Here is a 23,269-nt window from a genome sequence, read left to right on the forward strand (position 1 = left end):
ACGAACCGATGCCACCATCAATATCAGACGATCGACCAATATATTATGATCTTCCTCAGACTTGTACTCAATCTTTTATGCTGCTGCTTCCATCTCTCATGCATGTTTATTATTTTTAAGATCTCTGAAGCCTTCAATTTTAACACCAGCCTCACAGTCACCATCGTCATCGGCCCAGTGATCAACATAAGCTTGATTAGAATAATTAAGTTTAACGCCTCGTTTCCATTTTTTTTTGGCTTAGTGCATCATCTGTCTTGGAATTTCAGATTTTTCTGTTTTGTTCTTATTTTCTGAAAAGCTGCTGTTGTCGTGGTATCGAGTAATATCATTTAATCCTTCAGCTCTATTAACAGAAAATACATAAGAGAATTCCGTAGGAAGAGCAAATCCTTTTTTTTTTTTTTGGCCCTCTTAGGAAACTTTTCATCATTTTCTGCGTGTAGTACGATATCGTGTTTCCGTTTCTTAGATGCTGGAATCTCATTGCATTTCAGTGCAGGTGATGTAGATGTTCAAGTGTAATAATTTATGCCAACTCCACATACATTCGGTCCAAACACTTACTCTTTGTACAATTGCCTTTCTCATGATGTATAACATTGTTGGTTATAGTAAACGAAATTACACAATGCCGACACTTAATATGCCGACGATGACTATACTGCTTTTGGAACCACGCTGTCTGTTCTTTATATGTCATCAAAATCGTCTTCCATAGTTCAAACAGAAAATGAACCTACCAGGGTCGAACACTTTCACATTCGAAATTTTTTCGCCAATATCATCGCTCTTATATGTATGCATTTAAATATTTCGTATGTGGGAGTTCATTTATCTTGTACAAGAAACTTATTGCAAGTTGTTGCTATTCCTTCCTACAGGTGGCGCCACGTGTTGTTTTGAGGTAAATATTTTTTATGTGGGATGCGGGATGCTCTCTCATGATCGCAAGAGGAGGAGGGCTTCGCTAGACATCAAGGAGAAGGAAGTTCGTCTTGCATGATAGTGTTTTTCAACTGTCTCAAGGCATAATAATCGACTTAGTAATGTATCTTATTCGTTTGAATTTTACATGATAAAAAAAATATTGTATGTGCTGATATGGTAACTAACAGGAATTCGCCGATCAAACTAAAGTCTGATTACAATTGCATGTGTCATTACTAAAAAAAAAACATGCAGCGATTTTTTTCTCAGAAATGACATGAAGCATACGAGAACACTACCAGCAGTCTTGCCAGAAATAACCAGGAGCACACGGAGAACACCAACAGCCGTTAGCCGTGTGGAAAAAAAAGTCAGAAAACTAAGTTTTCTGTCGCTGATAAATATTTTGTGAAAATACATTGTATTATGTTTTTTTGGTGTTAAAATAAATCTTTTTTACTACGGCTGTCTATCAATAGTTGTCCCAAACAAGAGCATTAAAAATGAAACAATGTATCTCTTCAGAAAATGTTGTATACAACATAGAAACATATTTTGTTTTGAATTTTTGATGACTTATATTTGCATTTCAATAAGAACGAGAAGTAGGCTATATTACTTGTGCGGGAGACCAAATGACTACCTATAGTTATCAAAGACGGTACGTAACCAATGCGATATATAGGCCTTTTATTAATAAGTCGGAACACTGTGGAATTGCTTCATTGAAGTATTGTAAGCATATTAAAATATAAGCGTGATTTTTTACATCACACGAGGATATCAATAACATCTAGATTTGTTTCCTAATTGTAGCTTGTATACACTCTAGTTGTATGAAAATCGTTAGTGTTTTGTTTTTATTTGGCACCATATAAACAGGATATAGCTTATGTACTTACAGACCTACGAAACATAATCGGTAGTATTAGTTTGAATCATTTATTTGTAATTTATTCTTTGGAATTGGTATTAATTTAATATGTTACTCTCTAAAATTACATTTCTTTTATTTTGAGTTTTTTTTTAAATTTTTCAAAAACATTTTAATATTCTCAGCAAATTTCATACCGGAAGCGTATTTTTCTCTTAAGATATCATGCCTCATCCGCAATTTGAGATGTTGTTTAATATTTATAGTACATAACTTTAACCAAAATAGTGATCCCGTATTCACATTCAAGATACTTTTCAAAATAAATAAAAAATGTGAAATTCTGCTAGAGGTACTTATTATAAGTAAAGCTTAAACGAATTTATTAAGATACCTTTATATGGCTTAATAATAAAATCCTTCACTTGAGGAAAGGGGATTAATAAAGTCCTACTTACGTTAATACAACTCAGATTTACTCAATCAGATAAACTCTGTGTGTTTGCAGCGATCGCTACACAAATAAAACCCTTAAATTGTTGAATGCTAGGTGAACAAGGTCACGTGTAACGAATGTTGCACCGTCTTTCTGCTGTCCGAACTGCCGCAGCGTTGCCGCAGTACCGCGCACTCTGCCATGCTCAGGCCGGCTTAGCGATCTAACTAATTACGCTAGACTATTTGTAAACTTACCGTCTTAAGATTAAGGAAAAAAAAAACATTTATTCAGATGATTTTGGCGCGTGTTAGTTTGTTTTTAAGTAAAACTTATTTTTATTTCCGTGGCTGAGGCAAAATATTTATTTTCATAACTTAATTTATATTTTATTTTGAAAATAAAACTTTCGGGTGTTTTTAACATGATTGTGTCCAAAATCGTTTCTATAATATTTTAGATTTCTTTATCTAGTCTACTGTAAATACTGCGTTAATAAGAAGCATTTTAATAGTACGCTGTAAGATATCATGTATGACAATTATAATTTTTCTGTTTGACGCACAATGCATATGGCGGTAAACCTGTGGTGTATTATTAAGCATTGTCGACTCTATTTCAGTGCAAAATTTCAGCTGTGATAAATTTTTCACAGGTTATTTGATTGCTTCCGGGGCACTTGCATCACTTTTGAGGTTTCCTCTACATTTCGTATTTCCGGGAATATATCTAACTCGCATACAAATACTAGTCGAATAACTATGTTAAGTACAAGACGTGACGAATGTGGAACTATATTCCAAATGCGTTCTTTTGTTTACTGAGAGCGTGTTTGAGCTTCAATATGTTTTTTATGCAACATGTCTTTACTCTCCAGCACGGTCGTTAAGAAAAACTAAGGCCCGGGAGCAAATAATTTTATCGATCCCCTCATTAGTGAACATAATTTTAACCTCACAGTTTATATATATAGACTTTAAACATTAATGTGGCCATAATTGTATACGATACTCGCAGATAACTAAGATAAATAACTTTGATAACTAACTTCTAACGTTTTCTAGGAATTATAGTAACAATAGACTTGTAACTTTTGTTCTGCCAGTTAACAACAACCAAACATAAAAAAAATCTCGAAACTCAACCGACCTTTGGGGATTTCCACCCCCTCCCCCCTGGACCACCCTCTCCCCCCTGGACCACCCTCTCAAAGAATATAGTACCCATGGAGAGGGCCCAAACAAAAAAAGCTACTGTTCCCTTGCTATCCAGTGAAAAACCCCTGGTGGTGACGGGAGATTTATGACTATAGAATCTGTGCTTGCATTTGTACGCGGCCGTCATAACTGAGCCATCTTACCTGAGACGCGACGTATGTGGCAGTGGCGATAGCAAAACCATTCTCGACCCATTAAAAATAATTATTCCTGAACCGCAAAACTATTGATCATGTTTAAAGAAAATACATGTTTTAATATACTACTGTAACAAATAGTTGTTTTAAAAAATATTACCATTCTTAAAATTTCATGATTATGAATATTAGGAAAAATAATAGCACACTAAAATTAATTAGGGCATTCCATACATGCATTCACATACGTACATGTGCACACACTTCCTCATTACATGTGCATCTTTATTTGGTCCAGTGAATGAGAGGAATTTTAAGGATACGGCTTCATGTATATATATACAGTGCTGGGACTTACCAATCATCATGTTTTAATTAATGTTATTTGTATATCCTGAATAGTGATTCTAATCAAACACACAGTGTTTAGTTTTTAATCTTAACACCTTTTCACTCCATGGACTTTGATATACTATTAACTGAGCTATTATATTTAAACTTATCAAAACATATTTTAAAATTTATATAAAGGTTAGTTCTTAAATAATAGTTCTTTATTTAGTGTTCATTGTGATTTTAGAATCATATTTTGCTCAAGGCTTCTTTTTGGTTAGATTTAATTATCTTATTTCAATTATGATCTCAGCAGTGCAATCGATTTACTCAGTGCTATCTTTATATAGAGGTCTTCAAATTTACCCACATTAAATAGATGGTAGCATTAAATAAAATAATAAAAGACACAAAGTTATTCAATTACCATGTACTATTAGATAAATTTTATGTATAATTTTGGAAAAGTGCCTCCGTAAAATTAAAATTTTTTTATTTTTCCATGAATTGATGGGACTTTTCGTGAATTGTCTTAATATTTCATTGTTTTTATGGTTTAGCAAGCTTATTTAAAAAAAGTAAAATATGATGTTAATTCACTCCATATTACCAGATTGCGTAAGATAATTGTATTATTACTTCTTTTATTTGAATTTCTCGATATGCCTAACAACAGCTAAGAAGCCTTAAATGGTAGTCAAATACAAAAACAAATATATAAACATAAAAATTAACAATGACATAATAACTAAACAATAATAGACAGCATTAGATAACTCAATACATAAACAGATAATGCAATTAATTATATTTAAATTAAATAAGGGATAGTAATAGTTTTTTAAACTCATTTCTGTTTATATAATATGGAATCCTAACTATAAAATTGATTGCAATGTGTGCTGAATCTATATAAAATATCATTATTTTTAAAAGTACATAGTTATGGTTATTCTTGACTGATGAAGGGTGGAACATGAATGATAACTCTTTCAAGTAAATAATTACAGTTAAAGTTATATACATATAAATTGAACTGTATTTATTTACTTCACATACGCGCGCGCGGACAGAGAAAGAGAGAAAGAGAGAGAGAAAGAGAAAGAAAGAAAGAGAGAAAGAGACAGAGCAGTCAAAAACAAATATTGCAGCTAATATTTCCCTTATAATTGAGAGAACCAGGAAGGGAGTGTAAATCTACTCATTATGGTTGTAAATTTTTTCTTGTAATTTTGATTAATTTTGTTAACATTATAATGTAAACAAAATAATTATTTGTCTGTCACGCTTTTCGTTATGACTCTTCCTCACAATAAGAGGTTACAAGTTGATACTAATACAGCTGGAAAGCCAGATAGTAGCAGTTTTATTTTGTGTGGAGGCTTTTAAGTGTACTAGCACATTTTTGGTGATTTGTACAACATTTTTATGGTTCCAAGTATATTGAGAGATTATTTTAATTGCGATAGGAACGACAATTTTATGGCTTCACCAGGGAAGAGCACTTTACCTTGCTTCTGCAATGTTTGTACTTGACTCCAGAAGCTACGAGAAACATAAAATGTACCAGTTTTTCGACATTGTACACAACATTTTATTATTTTTCTAACAGCGTGACCTCTCATAGAATCCAATATAACTGCTGTGCATCTTTATCAGTTCCGTATGAATACCTTCAACTATATAGAACAAGTACCAAATTTCAAATTTATATTAAAGGCTTTCTGGGGTGGGTCGAGGGTAAAACATTTAGAGGGTTGGAGAATTTTTTTTTAAATTTTATGTTACTTTTTATTATAATTTGGCTATTGACATAATGAATTACTAAGAATATGTTGTTATTATCATCTGTTTTGACTTTTGTGGATGATGATGGTGTGTGAAATAAGGTTGTTTCAGTGTTGGTGTAGTTGTTAGCCTTTTTTTGCAGGGGAGCTGGGCCGGGCGGCCTCACCACAACAGACAGCTGTGCACCGGAAGGTGTCATTCTACCTTCTCGAGGCATCTTCATCACGCCACCCAACAATCTACAGCATCTGCAGCACTTTCGACTGCTGCGAAGGACGCAATCAAAGATGCCAACCATCGTAAGTGCTAAGAATCTCTGTTTTTTCATGCACGTGTTTAAAACAGATTTAAACATCAGTTGGGAGGCTTGGTTTCCAAAAATTTCTGTACAGGCTGCCGTACTCGAACAAACCATACACATTCGTAATCAATTCACTGACTTTTCCGCCCATCCCTCATAGTTTTGTATCACTGTCACAAACATGTATAAATAATGTGTGTTGGAGGATAATTGTCGTGTGAAGGGTTCACTTTCTATACAGTTGCGTATAGTTCGCTTTGTCTGCTAATCTGCATGAAATTTGGTTTTGGTAGAGAGGCTTGGAGATTTTTTTTTAGCGCCAAACGCCAGAGAATTGCTTTTGAATGTGAAGTTGCCTGATAATAGTATCCCCTATGAAGAAATAGCAAGGGCCAGGCAGGCCAATGATTTTAGTTGTGTCTTTTGATATTTATTTTTAAATTTTGTGAAAATTGTGCCATTCTTGGCCATTTCTGTCATTCACAGTCATGGCATTCACAATGTTGCTCATAATATACAGATGCTTACAATGCTTACAAAAAAGCTCACAATGATGCTCACTTCTAATCTCACATTTGAATCCGCGACACTTACACGATTCTCAAACTTTGCTAATTCAGTGGTCAATTGATAGTCACTCGTGGTCACTGTGTCACTCGCTAGTCACTCGGTGGTCACACAATGATATTGCGATACTACCTCAGTAATTAGATGCTCACTCGAAGCTATTTAAACTTATTTAGATGCTCACTTAATGTTATTTCAATGGTTATCCAGTGCTCAGTCGATGATAATTCAGTGCTTATCTAGTGCTAACGCGATGCTATTTAATTGCTCATCCAGTGCTCACTCGATGAGTCATTTTAAGATGATAACTAAATACCAATTCTATTCAAATAAGAAAACCACGAAAACCCTGTCTTAGCTACACATGTATTATGTTACCAATATTGACACACATAAGCATGTATTCTCTCACTATACAAAACAAATTTGCAAGAAATTTATGTATGCGTCACCCCTCGCACCATCCCGCCTCAGGACATATTCAATGACCCTTTTAGCGGCCTGGGAATTCTGCGGGTTTCCCGAGGCCTCCGCGAGTAGTGACGTAAATAAGCTTCGCTGTTTTGGGTTTTTCGGGCGTCGGGTCGTCCCAGGATGACGCGACACATCACAGCCACTCTCGTACCTTCGAGAAAGACTCCATGGGTGTATAAGCGACGACGCCGGCCTTCGCGGGAGTTCCGAGAGTTTGAAGAGTTTCCGCGAGTGAAGGGAAGTGCGACATCGGCGAAGAGGGTGAGAGACCCCCTCGAGAGCGGCGCGACGAGGAGCGATGGGACCGTGAGAGTGCGACTGAGTGGCGCGAGGCTGTGTGTGTGAAGACAGGTGCGAGGTAAGGTGCGAATCACTGTCGAGCGTAGTTCCATTGAGGAGTGCGAACTTTGGAACTTGACAGACATTGAGTGACTTGCTAATAAACATTATTAAGTGCAAGTGATTGGTGATCATACATTTTTAAGTACAATTATTTTTAGTAATGTAAATATTAGTAATTAATAAAACTGTAATAAAACTTAATTAGGCTATCCCTTAAGGCCGTTGACTGGTTGCCAAGAACTCCAGTAAAATATGAAAAATTGCCTATCTAAATGCACGGATGTATAACAAGTAGCATCTTCTGAATTTTCAGGCGAATTTGGCCGTACAATCCACCTTTGTCCCTCCAGGCTAATGACACACCTTGTCGACCCTCGTCAACACAGCTGGGTGCTTCACTAATGGGGATTATCGTAATCCCTTGTTTGAAAAGAGGAAAGGAAGCATCTCATTCTGCTTGTCCTGGGGCGAGTCGAGGTGTTATGGGAAGCTCAGGAAAAACAAATGGTGGAATTTGTGAATTCAATAATTTAATTCAATAAGTTATAGATATCAAAATGCTACACAGAATTTTAAAAAAAATACTTTGATATTGCGAACTCTGCAAAGTGGTACATATAATTAAGTTTTCACAGTGCCATATGTGTTTATTTTCTCTTGCTTGTTTGATAAACATCTCCGTTGAACATGCCTGTAAAAGGCGTCGTACACATTCTATGTGCGACATCATTTGAAACTAGAAGGTCTTTTCAAAATAACACCGAAAGTTCGCGCAGCGACATTTAGGCCCTACATAGTCTGCCTGCCGATGTTGCAGTAAAGGAAATCATAAATAGTAATGGAAGGCAACGCATACGTGTATTAATTTATGTAGGGCCTATATCTACGCGTATCTACAATTCACCTTCGATATTTCTAGAATTACTGAGTATGTCTCCGTGTATATCTCTGACAAAAACAAGTTATTGTTTGAACGCAGAATCAAGGCTTGATCCCTGTGCGTAGTCGGGAAGCTTTCAAAGTCACGTGGAGTACACATTTGTACCACAAAAAAAAGATTAAAGAATGGGGTTGGGATTTCTAATTTATAAATGCATCACAGTTGCTTATAATAAAAACGTCATTTTTAAGGCCACGCTAATTGAACTTTTTAATTAGCAGTTTTTTCGTTTATGCAAAAACTAAAGAAAATTGCCTACATGAAATGTTTATTCAATTAGTGGGGTTTTTCTTTCGGTCACCATTCGATTTATATGAATAATGTAGTTGCCTTGAGTAAGATATATCTAGGTATTTTTTTTCTTTTTGCTTTGTGGCATAATTAATTTTGTATGTCTTGCTATGATGTGTGATATCCACTTTATCAGATTTTATGCCACGCAGGTGGCATGGATTTATCACCTAATTTCCTGTCTGGTTTCTTAGCATCTTTCGCATTTGACAAATCATACTGCAGTTCTCTATCTAAGGCGCTTCCGTGATCACTATAATACTGTACTCGTACTTTTAACAAAATGCAATACATGTCAAATTTCCAGCGTCTGTGATATTGAAAGTAATTAATGTGGCATTAAGGTATGTCAATACTAAATTACCACATATAATTATGTAATATTTGGTGTAATACACAACAAAAAATTATTGAAAATAATTTTAAATTTTATTTGACTTTAATTGTAAATATGGCACACGACTGTGGTATTACAGTTGTTTATAGGTGCCGCAATGTAACCTCAACTTTTTTGTAAGATCTACTGGCTTAGATCTACTTTAATGCGTATTTTGCATCTTCCGATTGAAAACATTTTCTTGTGGTAGTCACATGGCATTTCCTGCATGGCAATACTATTGTTAACGTTTGGCGGAATTATACATCATTGGCCTGAAAAAATATCTAAACCAGAAGCAGATATACCACAAAGGCTGAAATTGCCATATGGTATGTAAAGCGTGAGTGAATATTCCACCACTGATTTTTATAAGTTATTACTGGTGAAATAATCGTGTGTGTAAATAAATATTCAAACACTTCCCCTATTTGTTTAGTCCGTAGGCTGACTTTGTAGAGGGAATGAGGATGGCTTAGTAATCAAGCAACATCAACCTGACATTAAACACTCCCACCACGCTCATGCATGTCTCACGAGAAACTCGCACCCATGACCCCACCCTCCGCCAGCTGGTGAGTCTTCTACAGCGAAACGTATTTCAGCACTGTAATGATAATTCTGACACTAGCAGAGATGACTAAAAGATCCGTAATTTTCTGTACCTGAACCAAAATCTACTTCGTACAAATTCCCACCAAACTTCACTTTAGATGAGCACGTACGTACTGTGCTGTAAATGTTATATTATTTACTATATTTTTTCATAACTGGTCATCCAGATATTTTTCGGAAGCCTACCTGTAAATAATAAGCGTGTGTAAGTATCGTTTAAGAATAAAAGTAAAGATCAGTACTTAACTAGTCCCTATATATATATATATATATATATATACACACACACATAGGGACTAGTTGAATAGTTGAAGTCGTTTACCTTTATTGCACATTATAGGCAATTAACTTCCGAAATTTCGAATTGAATTCGAAGTGAAGACATTGAACAATGAAGACTTCCTTTAATCCACAGTCAAGTGAATGGCAACGTAGTTGGTTTGGTTACATCTTGTTGTTGTATATGTGTACTTGAACGTGGGGAAGGATACAAATGGGCAGGGACGCACTAACTTTTTTGAAGACTTACGACGAGCGAGCTACCTATCAATATCCTACTATTAAAACGGCATTGTTCATGTTATAATTTGCTATTTGAATTTGGAAAAACGCTGTTTTCTAACTTTACGTGACAAATGAGACTTCGGTTAATTCAATAATGAGTGTATTAAATTAGTGAAAATACACAAATTAAGTGAGGATTTTTTTTGTCTCGTGAAAAACAGTTTTAAATATTTAATACAATAATTTATTCAGGAATGAGCTGCCCTAAAATTTTATACGGACGGAATTGTGATTATGCAATAGCACGGTGCATTTCAAAACCACATATAATAAATATGGGCAACTGTGTTATCATCGTATGGTTCAGGAGAGTAAAAAAATAATTTTCAAGCTGAATAAAATGTAGCCTATAGTATGCAGCATACATATAATCATTGCATATTATTTTAACCTTTTATCATGATCATAACTTCACAAATATATATAAATATATATACTTATGTAATTCTAATAAATTTGCATTTATACTGATATTGTAGATACACACATTTATTATACGAGCATACTTCAAAACGGTTTCGAAGGTCACCATAATGAGCAAGAAATTTTTTCGCTAGTAAATTTCCATTTCGGTGAAATTCTTATGCCTTCGAAACAAAATTTAATAAGCCAACGTATTACAAAGTGTGTTAAAGTAATTTTTAATATTTTTTTTCATTAATTTTTCTGTTAAAAAAATTACTGTTCATTCCTGCAAGAATCATAAATCCTTTCTCTTACCACAGACATAATATGAAACACTTGTACGACCTAAGACAAATCTTTGTACCTAGTATAGTCCATCCACGGTAACCTCCTACTTTTCTGAAGCCCTGCTTTTCACCGGATCTACTTTAATGTCACTATGTATCCTTCCGCCGTATGTAAACAAAAACATTGCCATGTGACAAATGTCAAATGGTTTGTTTACAATCACCAGCTGTCAAAACAATGTGTGTATGTATGTATGTGTATATATATATATATATATATATATATATATATATATATATATATATATATATATATAAGTAATTTGAATATGATTTAAGTATACATGTATATGTTCATATCATTATTTATGATACCCAATGGTAAAAATATTAAAAAATAAGTTTGTTAGCTAAAGAAATAACATATAATTTAAAGTAAATTTTTAGGAGAATATATAAATTTACAACATTTATGTAAGCAATAAATATCATCCTTTACTACAGTTCAACACAGTTTTCTGCATCTGAAAAAAAAAGTATTGTAAATTATACATATGGCTGTCCATCTAAGCAATCTGGAAAAGACTAAGGATTGAAGGTTTAATAAAATTAACAAATTCAGATGAAAACATTTAAAAATGAATTTTCTTCTTTTATTTAATAAACCCCTACCATTTTGCCGGTTAAGGCCACAAATAAAAATATGGTTATATACATTTTCCTGAGTATACTTATTAGACAAAATCATAATTTTATGAACAGTAAAATTGTGGTGAAGAATTGACAGTAATTTCTATACCACTTATATGCATTATTTATTTGTGGCCCTGGATGGGGACTGGCTTTTTGTTTTCCAAGTAAGTTCACTGAAAAATGAAGACACACAACAAAATAAAATGTTTCACATACACCTATACGAATCCAGAAATGAAATTTATTATTAATTTCATAATACGTGTAATATAAAGTTAATACATAAAGTTCCAGTAATCAACATACTTAATGGGAATGCATAAAAGAAAAAAAAAATGTTTCAAACCCCAATACTTACAGTTGCCCAGGTGTTTATTACATACAGACCTCAATAAGAACACCCGGGTAAATCATCAAGAGGAACTGCCAGTACTTCACTGTCTCCATCTACTTGCTGTGTCGTAACCTCAAATTCTTCGCTGTCACTGTCTTCACTTGAACTATCCTCGCCAAGGTGGATGATGAGTGGAGGAATGGTGCCGCTGTCTATGTGGACTTCTCTCTCCCAGTCTGCTTGAATTAGCTTCTCCACGTGATCCACACACCTCGCCCATCTAAAAAAATTAATGTATACAGTAAAACCTCTATATAAATGACCTGTTTATAGCAAAAACCACTCTATAACAAAATATGTTTGTTTCTGTCAAAACGGCATAGTAAACAATGCATGGCATGCTCTTTATTACATACAATTTTGAACTCACTCCACAAGAAACTATTTTTAAACACAACAAAACTCATTTAATGTGTTTTCCTCAACTATCAAAGCTATTATTTAATACTTGAAGTAACATGTTTTGTTTTATGTTATCTGAAAAAAAAAAATTATAGTGGTTTATTCAAGATATAATAAAGCTGTAAATATTATATATGTTATCAATAAAGGCTTAGAATGCATATGATAAAATATTTATTTCATAAGTTTTGTGTTTGTTTTTGGTTAAAATTTGTCCCAGACAAAAACAGTGAGATATAGCGAAAATTTAATTTTTTGAATAGTTTTGATGATTTACTGTATATGTATTTCACTATAATAACATAACTTTTGAAAATACTAATGTGCAAGAACTACATGTGTAAATACCTATTCAAGTTCGCTAGATGAAAATATTCAAAATTCTCTACGTTGAAATTTTATCTGAATATTGAAATCTGCCTACAGCACTGAACCCACCATAATTTTAAAGTCATTGACACAAGATTAAGCATAACAGAAAGTAATATCACAATTACTAATAAATAAAAACTATTTATGGAAATGAAACAATTGCAAATGGACTGCAATTACAAAAAAAAAAAAACCTTGCAAATAAGTCACCACTGTTAGATCTAGAAACTACACAGATATGTATGAATCACATGGGAATAAAATTACAAACACAAACACAAACACGAACACAAACACATACATGCAACACATTTTCAAAACGACAACTACACAAATTCAAACCACTTATTTTTACCAATTGTTTTAAAACTGTATTACTGGTATATGAATATACACAAAATGATAATCACACTATACACACACTAGCACACAAAGTTATCAAAAGGAATGGTAGGACCAGGCTGCTAGGCAACAATACTTACGTATTATGTAAAAATGTATGGTAAGGGTTTTGCTGAAGCTTGAGGAATGTTCTACAGGAAAATAAAACAATTTCTACTTCAAAAGGAATACCCCATTGGTCATGCAACATGAAAATACCTCTCTGGTGTGGAAGCATCAAGAGCCTCTTTCCAGATGGCTGCAACTGCATCATTGTCAAATCTCTTGGCCCACCCCACGTTACTATTGTAATGGTGTTTACATTGAGCCCAAACTAGTTCAATTGCATTATAGTGGCAGTGATAGGGTGGGAGTCGTAGAATTTCGTGGCCATAGTTACGAGCCAACTCGTCTACCTCATATCTGAAAAGTGTGTTAGAACAAGGTGTATACGTAATTTTTTGCAACTATCTCACTTTTAAAGAAATGCTGTAAAAAAAACGAAATAATATACCGTATTCGGGGCTTGTTTTGTTTAGCTATTCTCAGCAGCTCCACTTTCAACAAATTATTTTCATGTTTTATCCCATTCTTCTCCAGCCACGCGATCAGTGCAGCCTTGGTCCAGTTCGTTGTAGGTGTTTTCTCAACCTACGTTATGCCAACATTTAACTAAATACTCAAGTAGCTGATAAGAATTCATGACAGTAGAACCCTGTTACAATTTTACTGCTTATAAAGTTTTCCTGCCTATAATGTATTATTTTTCAAGTCCAATATTTTCCCTATAAGGACAATGTATTTAATTCCTGGATATAATGTTTCACAAATTATGCGTTTCGTGCTTGTAATGTTCACTTCATAAAATTTTAGAAGACGAAAAAAATTAAAAGCCTTTGTCTATACTGTCTATGTATATGTGTATGTTAGCAGTTAACTGCCTGTTGACACCCTTGGGAAACAAATAAATTCATAAATTTTTAGCCATTCTGTGTGTTTTCAAATGTATTCACTTAAATCACATGTTCAAGTGGCAAAAGAACTGGACTTAAGCATTTCCACTGTAAACACTGTCGTGAATTATGACAATTATACAGAAATGAGACAATTTTACAGCAATGAGACAATGTGTAAGTAAAGACAAAGCAGATAGAAGCTGGAAGCACCATGATGTTAAAGAAAAATTGTTTTTGGCTTGCTACAAGCAAATTGGAGCATCAAATATATCTTTATGCAGCTTGTTGAGTCCATTGGCAATAAATCCACACTGAAAAGTACTAAATTGAATTTCCTGCTTATGTTTTTTTTTCTTGTAGCCCCTTAAAAACAAATTATAACAGGGTTCTACTGTACTTATGCAAAGCAAACATGTGTTTTGGCATATTGTCGTAATGAATTTCTAAATTTAACAAAGCATGTTAGTTTAGTGACTAGAAATTTTTTTGAAAATATTATTTTAATTTATTAAGTAGGGCAACAGAGCATTCATAAAGTGGGTCCTTTTACCAAACAAGTAATTATGTCATTTTCAAATGCTGTTTGCAATAAAAAAAATTTATTTGGTATTTCAAACCCTCTACTAAATTAGTTTGCACTACAATGTAATTCAATTACATTATATATATATATATATATATATATATATATATATATATATATATATATATATATCTCTGTGTGTGTGTGTATTCAATTTCAGCTCAAACATTATAGTTTATAAACATGTAGTGTAGGCATACTATTAAGATAACAATTATTGCTGGCAAAATGTATTAGTCTCGAATATTCGTACTTATACACAATAATAAACACATGTAAATTTTTCACATTACAATTTGAGCAATAAAAAGACACTGCTTTACCATTGCACATACCTGGGTGCTGTGATATGAAGCATTGTCCATTATGATGACACTGGGTTCCTCAAGATGCACCAACATGTCTTCAAACCACATCAAGAAAGTTTCCCCATTCATCTCGCCATGGTAGTCTGCAGTCTTCTGACCTGAAACAAAAAGTAATCCTGCTCCTGGCACAAAGCCAGTGCGCCCTCCAGCATTAACAACAATAAACCTTTTACCATCTCCAACAGTACGTCTCTTCGCAGATTGTAGACTCTTGTCCTGCCATGACTTTGATACAGTTCCTGAAAAATATATGAAATGGAAATGAAATACTTTGTATTGGACCACAGAACAAATTTTCAAATAAATTAATGCCTTGCCTCTCTGGAAAATCCATGTTTCATCAACAAATATGAAATTGGCACCTCTTTCTTTTTCTTCTTTATACTTTCTCAAGAAATCTATTCGCTGCAATACTATGTTTTCATTCTCTATCAAAGCTTTTCGTCCATCAACAGTTGTCCATGAAAATCCCATCTTCTTTAACAATTTATGAAGACTTGATCTTCCACCATAATAATCTATTTGTCTTTCCCTGATTTCTTTCAAAATGGTGTCGACTGTAACATTCAAACCTGTAAATTTATTGCATACATTAACAATACATGAAATAACAGAGGTACACAAAACTAAGCGAAACCACAACCCCGTAGAAGATAATTTAAGTGCACAATTTACATTTATTAAATAGTTTTAATAAACTTACATTTCAAAAATACTTTTAAATTAATTTAAATTTTGTAGTTTGCTTAGAGGAATTCTACATTGCAGTATTTTTGTCTGCAATGATATGACGATTATATTGCGCGTTTGTATTGAAGTTGTGTAAAACATTAGTATTTCAGCATTCAATTTAGCAATCAATAAGTTACAAGCTCTACACTGTGTTATAGGTAAATGTTTTGTATCGTGTATCCCATGTGATCCCTAGATCTTTATGCATGAACCTGTACATCCTATTGATCGTGTGGTGCATGCTTTTTTTCGTTTATTCAGATCAAAGATCCTGAACATAATCAAATATTGTGGTATAGCAAGAATAATTATCATAAGTTTAATAAAACATATATATTTTCATTATTATTCAACTTTAAATCATAACTCATTACTACATCACAGGTTTTTAGTTTTGGTTTTGTACAGGATTTTTAAACGTAATAAATTAGAAAAGCAAGCATCATCAATCACAGGATCAATATTTGCATGATCATGCGATCAGGATCAATGTATCGAATCGGATACGCGATACTAAACTTTTACTGTTTTATAACCTTCTGTCTTCAGTATCAAATTTTTACCTTCAGCGTACATCCTGTAAATTGCATTCCTGATTGCATTTACTGTGAAATCGTCGACTGTGTCAAGTGACTTTCCTTCCTGTGGCCTTTTTTTCCTCTTTTTTCCTGGTGTTGAAACTTCTTCAATGTCTTTCTTGTGGTACCTAACCAAAAAAAAAAAACATTTGTCATAACACTTTTCCGGGGACCCGTTCACAATACGCAGTTAGGCAGTGTTCCAAATATGGCATTTTGTCACAAATATTTGCTTTGTGGTCACTAAATGGAAACATGACAGACTTTGTCCACGAAATTAATGAAGTGTTTTTTTATTTATTTTGTGATCTCCCAAACAGATGAAAAACTAATTAAATGCAAATTATAAAATCACTCCCTTATGTTATAGTTAAACCTATCATAAAGTTTATAAACATCATTATAAACAAACGTGTATCACACCCATAAAAATACTTGAAAGTGCCTATATTGTTATTGTTAGGACCTGAGTAGGCCTAATATGATTTTAGGTTAACTTTTCAACAGAGACGCCACATGGCGGTGTTGTCTCACACCAAAAAATATAAATTGGAAATAAAACACAAAAAACCTCGTGAGTTAAAACACAGGCCGACAATACTTAGGACACAGTCGATATTTTTTTTACGTGTATGAATACGAAAAAAGCCTACTTACTTGAGAACAGTTGACTTTGCGATGTTGAGAAGAAACGCGGTCGTCTGCGTAACGTCACATTTCTTCAAGTCGCCTTTCCTAATAATTAAAACATATAAGTTCTGAGCGACGTTAATGATGTCCATCTGACGCTGCGACGAAGTAGCTTTCCCCATCCCGGAACCAATTACCATTACAGCAATCACAAGAACCACACAAAATATCAAAACGATAACAAATTCCATCATTACAATAGTAGATAATAAATAATATAACAAAGTTAAAATACACAATATTAACACAAAATCCTGAAACACAAACTGTACGTTATTTCACGGTCAGTAATATATTAAAACACACTGCAATATGGCGTACAGACTGCAGACTGCAGACAAACGGCTGAAAGAGAAAACAAACAAGTGACTATTAACATTATTAATGCGCGACCACGGTTTCGGCACGTAATATTTTTTTACCGTTAACATAACGTTTTTATTTCACCAGAGATTTAAAAAAATGTTCAAACTTAACAAATACCCAAACAAATTCTTAAATACACGCGGAAAGTCAAAAAATATATATTTTGGCTATGGAACTATTTCGTTCTAATCATTGCCAACACACCACTTCTCTCACTGTTTCATTTACACACATGCGAGATCATTAATATTAATAATATTGTACATAGATAGTTACTTTTTTTGTAAAATTTTATTTAACATCATTATACGGTAATTTAGTGTTAATGCATGTTTAATATGCATATGATGGAAAGTATTTTTGCAAACGAACCAAACATGCTGCATCCTGGTGTGTTTTTTCAAAGGTTCGTTTAAAAAAGTAGGAGGTTACCGTGGATGGACTATAATCGTTATTCCGAAGTCTGCAAAGCCTGAAGAAATCTACTTATAATTTATATAAGCAAATAAATTATTACTTTATATGTGATTTAGAAGTCATTACGTTAGTGTGTGGTTATTATTAATTCAGCAAAAAGCCACAACATGTTGAAAATTGTTTTTCACAGAATTTTTTTTACAGAAGCTGATCAGAGAATGTGCGATGTAAAAAGGAGAGGGAGAGAGAAACACGTAGGCTTTTAAATTGCGTTATTAGTTACTTTATCTATTGATAACCTTTTTTAGGCATTCAAAAACAAACATACCTACAATATCTACAATAGGCCTACATATCTGTACATACAGTACACGCATATCTAAGTTACACATTACCTCCCAAATCACATCAAATACTTTTTGTTCTTGTTTTATGTTTGTCAAGCTGCAGTTTCTTCTTTGCATCTTGAATGTATGGCGGATCTTTGATGCTCAGCCCTCGAGCTCTCCGCGAATCTATTATTTCAGGCAGAAGACACTCCTTGTAAAATGTCTGAAGTTTTGGAAGCATTTTACTCAACCAAAATTCTCTACTCATTCTGACTTCGTCGATCAGTAAACCTGTAAAATAATCCATATTTTTAATATGAAGATGACTTGTGTTATGAGTGCAACTGAAACATACACGGGACTTGCAATTTATCAGAATAACAGCTGTTAATTGTGATTAACCAAAAAAATTCAAATATAATAATTTCATACTATATATTGGCCTACTATAAATTGGGTAAGCACTATTATTTTTAGATTAAGAAATATAAATTAAAGTTTAAGTGAGTTGTTTTATTATTTGTATGGCGTTATGTCCAAAAGACTTCACTGAATCAAAATTCCCCATTGCATCAAACATTCAAAGAACGTATTATTTGTATAGTTTAATAACTTTTGTCTGATTAGATATTCACTTATTTTAATAGGCCTAATAATAATGTTTGTGATTAGTTTCGTGAAGTAAGTGCAACATTAATTCAAATATAACAACTCTCGTATAAATTATATAACTATAACTTGTTCTACGTCCTCAGATATATTATGCTAATGTATGTATATAATGTAGGCATGTGTGTATTCAGTAGCGTAAACTTATATTGTCGAAATGAAGAGCGATGCGACGCACATATGGTCCTACATTTTACTGTACACTATAATTCTACTCTCTTCGCAATGCTGCAAAATATTTACAGCAATATAAGTTATTGTATATTAATATATATATTTATAATATACAGACAACTGGAGCAACGAAACATTTACGTTTAACGTTTGATTTCGTATGGGTAAACTTTTTTCCTCCTTTTTTTAAATATGAACGCAACTGAGCGTAATAAATAATTACATAGTTTTCTGGATTTATTTATTAACAATACTTGCTTTGAGCAAATAAGGTGAAATGATTCAAGCATTGCAAAATAGTTTTCTCACTGACCCTACAATAACAGTTATGTATATGTTGTCAGATAACACGCAGGCCCAATGTATTAATGTTTTTTAAGCAATTTTTTTATTTGTCTGTACGCTCTCTCGCCGATATTGCGTGCGTAATCACACTTAATCTGCTAAATATAATAAATATTTCATTTCTAAATAAGTATACGAATTTGATAGAGGTATTTTAATGAATACTACTTACTATGTTGAAGTTTGGAAAAAATATCCTACTTTACCGGTCCCTAGTTAAAAGCTATGACTATATTTTTTTTTTCTTTCAGATATTGAACATTTTGTTTACCATATAATATTATTGATACATGTTTTCAATCATATTTAAGTCCACGACGTGTAGATAAAGCAGTTAACGAATGTTATGCTGAAGTTGTAATAACTTTGGCTATTCATTATAATTGGTTTATAATCAGTGTCACACAAATTGCACACATAGTAAATGACATAATTTTATTTGCATCGTCAGTAACATGGTAATATACACTTATAATTTGGTGGCCCACACTGAGGTGATATGGTATACCAGTTTGCAAAATCTGTTTTAGGGTCTAGGATTCAAACTGAGTATTTGTCAAGAACGAAGGGGGAAAATATACCAGAGTTTCGATGCCGTGGTGAGTCACGACCTACAAACTGTAAACAGCTCTAGGAAGGCATTCGTACCTCCCCCCCTCCCCCCCAAGGCACCATGGCAGCTACCTGACAGCTTGCCTCCCTTCCTGCCCCCCTCACCCATCTAGCCATCGCTCATCTGAGATATTTGCCCCTGCCAAATTATTTCAATACAACAAATATAATATTATAGCTTTCCTATTACTGATAGAGACATGCGTCTGAATCTTTTTTGATCTGAATAATTTGCAGAATATGCCTTAATATTCATTTTATATATAAAACGGGCAGCCTGTTTACAATAGAGTATTGAAAAATGAACAAGTCATTTAAAAACTATGTGAAAATGTTATTAAAATAATGGGTATGAACGCAAGTGTATACCTGCATTATCTGCGTTTTGGTTTTTATTTCACCTTTTTATCTTATTTAGTGCATACATAAAAGGTAATTTAGTTAACATTGATTTTCCTATACTGGCAAGATGCCAGCGCCCGACCATCCAACAGCCTTAAGAACCCAGTTCCCCGACATTATACTCGTAACAATACATGAACATCAATAATAATCATGGTAAGCCAGGACACATGAATTATGGAAGACTTAATATTTTAATCATTAATTGCATTCATAATTTTTCTTAGTTAAAACTAAATAATAACTTTATTATCTACGGGAACCATGATATTTTAAGAGTACACATTCAGATATTCATCAGCTAGAATTTATTTTCACTTATGCAAGTAAAACATTCCAAGTAGTATTCTTTCAGTCAACTGACTTTGCAAAATTTCATGCTGCATTTGATATTCAGACAAAAAAACAAGAAAAATATTTTGGAATAGACTGATCAGTGATAGTAGTATACGAATGGGGCTCCGGCGCCTGGGTTCTGGGTGTGGTGCCTGTGGTGCCGACCGCCATATTGGATTGTGACGTCACGGCGGCCATCTTAGACGAGTGTAACGGGACACAGCGTAACGGGACAAAACATAACGGGGCACAGCGTAACGGGACAAGTAGATCACGGCGGCCATTTTGGACCCGCCATCTTGGATCCGCCATTTTGGATGACGTAATTGTGTGTTCTCGAAAATTCCGGTGACGTGTTTTCCGCCATATTGGATGATGACGTCACCGTTGCAGTTTCCATTACGGTCGCCATCTTTAACTTTTTTTATTTATTATCCGATTTTAATGAAATTTTTTTAAAAATATATAAAAAAAATTAAATAATAAAATTTTAATAAATTATTTATAAAAATCATACATTAACGACACGGAGCTCGGAGTCCTCGGTTCGTACCCGGTGAGGGCAAAAAAAAAATGGCGACCGATCCTTCCCCCGCGGTGGCTGCAAGCAGACTGACTCCCACCACATGTTTCATAGCATATATAATCCGGCAGTATGACATCATGTACGCCATCTTGAAATTTGGACGCCATCTTGAAAATCTTTATTTATTATACGATTTTAATGAAAAAAATTCCAAAATTCATCAAAAAATTAACGTATTTGAATTCTGTTTGATTATATCGATGTACGTCCTTGGTTCGATTCCCGGCGAGAGTAAACAGTCGATCCTTCCTCCATGAAAGCTACCTAGACTGATCTACCACCACCAATACCAAGGTATATATCGTCAACTGGTATGACATCATGTCCGCCATCTTGTCTTCATCCGCTGGAGACCACCATCTTGTTTTCGTCTGCTAGAGTGTGCCTATACCATGTAGTATAATTATCTGGTCACCACACCTTTGACCTTGAAATTTGACCTTGAACTTTAAATTTGACCTTGACCTTTAAATGTGACCTTGAAATTTGATCTTGACCTTGAAATTTGACATTGACCTTGAACTTTGACCTGGACCTTGAAATTTGACTTTGTCCTTGTCGACCATCACGGACCCGACATTTTATGTTCAGTAGATGCTACCAGGAGCTACCACCTGCTGGAGTACACCATCTTGTGTGTGTACTCGTATTATAGAGTACATTTCCATCTGGATAATTTTATTCTAACCCGCTACAGTGCATTAATCATTTATTACTGTGACACCCGCCATCTTGTCATTTGGCCGCCATCTTGAAAATCCGTAATTATTTAGCTAGACATTCGGGAAAAAGTTCAAAATTCATTAAATAAATTTTTAATCTATATACTGATTGATTAGATCGACTAAGATCCTTGGTTCGATCCCTGGCCGATACAAAACAACTTTAATATTTTAAAAAAGTACTACTAAAGTGTCAGGTTTGAGAAAATAAAAAACACCGCAAGTTCTTTTAAAAAAACTTTTATTACATAAATTATACACTACCACAAGTATAAAAAACACACAGACAAATTACCAAAGTTTCGTGGATCTCTCGATTCAAACAGTCTTCTTACTATACGTACTATGTCCTTTACATGACTTTAAATGCCTATTCAGTTTATCAGCTCGACATATTGGTACACCACAATTTGCACACAAAGTCGAATTATCGACTTCATTAAAAGGACAGTGATATATTTCGTGTCGTTGTGCACTTTGAATATTTGCCAATGTTTTGTTACAAAATATACAGCTCGATTCCAATGAATGTACAGCCAGGCTATCACAATTCCTAAGGTACCGTTTTAATCTTCCATATTGAACAAACTTGCTTAAACACCTGTTGCACTGATATTTAATGCGTTCAGAGTTATTACTACAATTGTGTATTACATAATCCCGTAATTTCAAGTTTTTGATCTTCTCACAGTACATGCAGTCGGGTGATGAAACACCGCTGGATGCTCCTTCCTTCATCAATGCCACTGGAACTGTTGACAACCATTGTAATACTGCTGACATGTTAACTTCTGAAGCCGTTGAGGTCTGCTCTGCGGAAGATGTTGCACGCGTCGAAATCTCCTGCTGTGCTGAGAGAGCAGGTGTAGCTGTAGACGTCGTTGTCATCGTGCTCTGCACTGATGATGGTAGACCTTCGATCCAGGTTGGTGTAGATAGTGGTAATGATGCCATCGAGTTCTCAAGAATAGCTAGATACAGGTCTATTATGTTATACAAGTCTAACTATCCGATCCGTTCATCACCGCAGCCAGAGACGGACTGAAGTCCATATCACCAGGGTCTCACTTATATAGTCTCATCAGCTGGTACAACACATGAGTCAAAACAATAACCAGGTTCATTATACTCGCACTTTACTTAATCGGAGCATTTTTTATAATGAAGATGTAAGCTATCAAGACGTGAAATTAGTTTTTTGCACTTATTGCACTGAAATTGTATTCTTTTAACATTATTAGAACAACTGCTTCTTTCATGTCTGCGAGCATTTGAGGTGATAGTA

The 23,269-nt window shown here is 34.0% G+C and overlaps 2 protein-coding genes across 3 annotated transcripts in view; one reads left to right on the forward strand and one right to left on the reverse strand.

Moving 5' to 3' along the window:
* Positions 1 to 23,269, forward strand: part of LOC134529581 (calcium uniporter protein, mitochondrial) — a 126,522-nt gene that overhangs the window by 29,804 nt on the left and 73,449 nt on the right. For both annotated transcript variants that reach the window (XM_063363818.1, XM_063363820.1), the window contains exon 2: positions 5,858 to 6,014. In XM_063363818.1, coding sequence (XP_063219888.1) covers positions 5,858 to 6,014 — 157 coding nt within the window. The remainder of the gene's footprint in view (positions 1 to 5,857; positions 6,015 to 23,269) is intronic.
* LOC134529580 (uncharacterized) lies at positions 11,385 to 17,061 on the reverse strand. Its single transcript, XM_063363817.1, has 5 exons — positions 16,994 to 17,061; positions 16,322 to 16,464; positions 14,994 to 15,598; positions 13,634 to 13,770; positions 11,385 to 12,184 (listed from the first exon to the last, which is right to left on the reverse strand). Exons 2-5 carry the CDS (start codon positions 16,332 to 16,334, stop codon positions 11,959 to 11,961), a joined length of 981 nt encoding a protein of 326 aa, XP_063219887.1. The 5' UTR covers positions 16,335 to 16,464; positions 16,994 to 17,061; the 3' UTR covers positions 11,385 to 11,958.

The sequence above is a fragment of the Bacillus rossius genome, chromosome 2, assembly GCF_032445375.1.
Source record: "Bacillus rossius redtenbacheri isolate Brsri chromosome 2, Brsri_v3, whole genome shotgun sequence".
In the NCBI taxonomy this organism is placed as follows: domain Eukaryota; kingdom Metazoa; phylum Arthropoda; class Insecta; order Phasmatodea; family Bacillidae; genus Bacillus; species Bacillus rossius.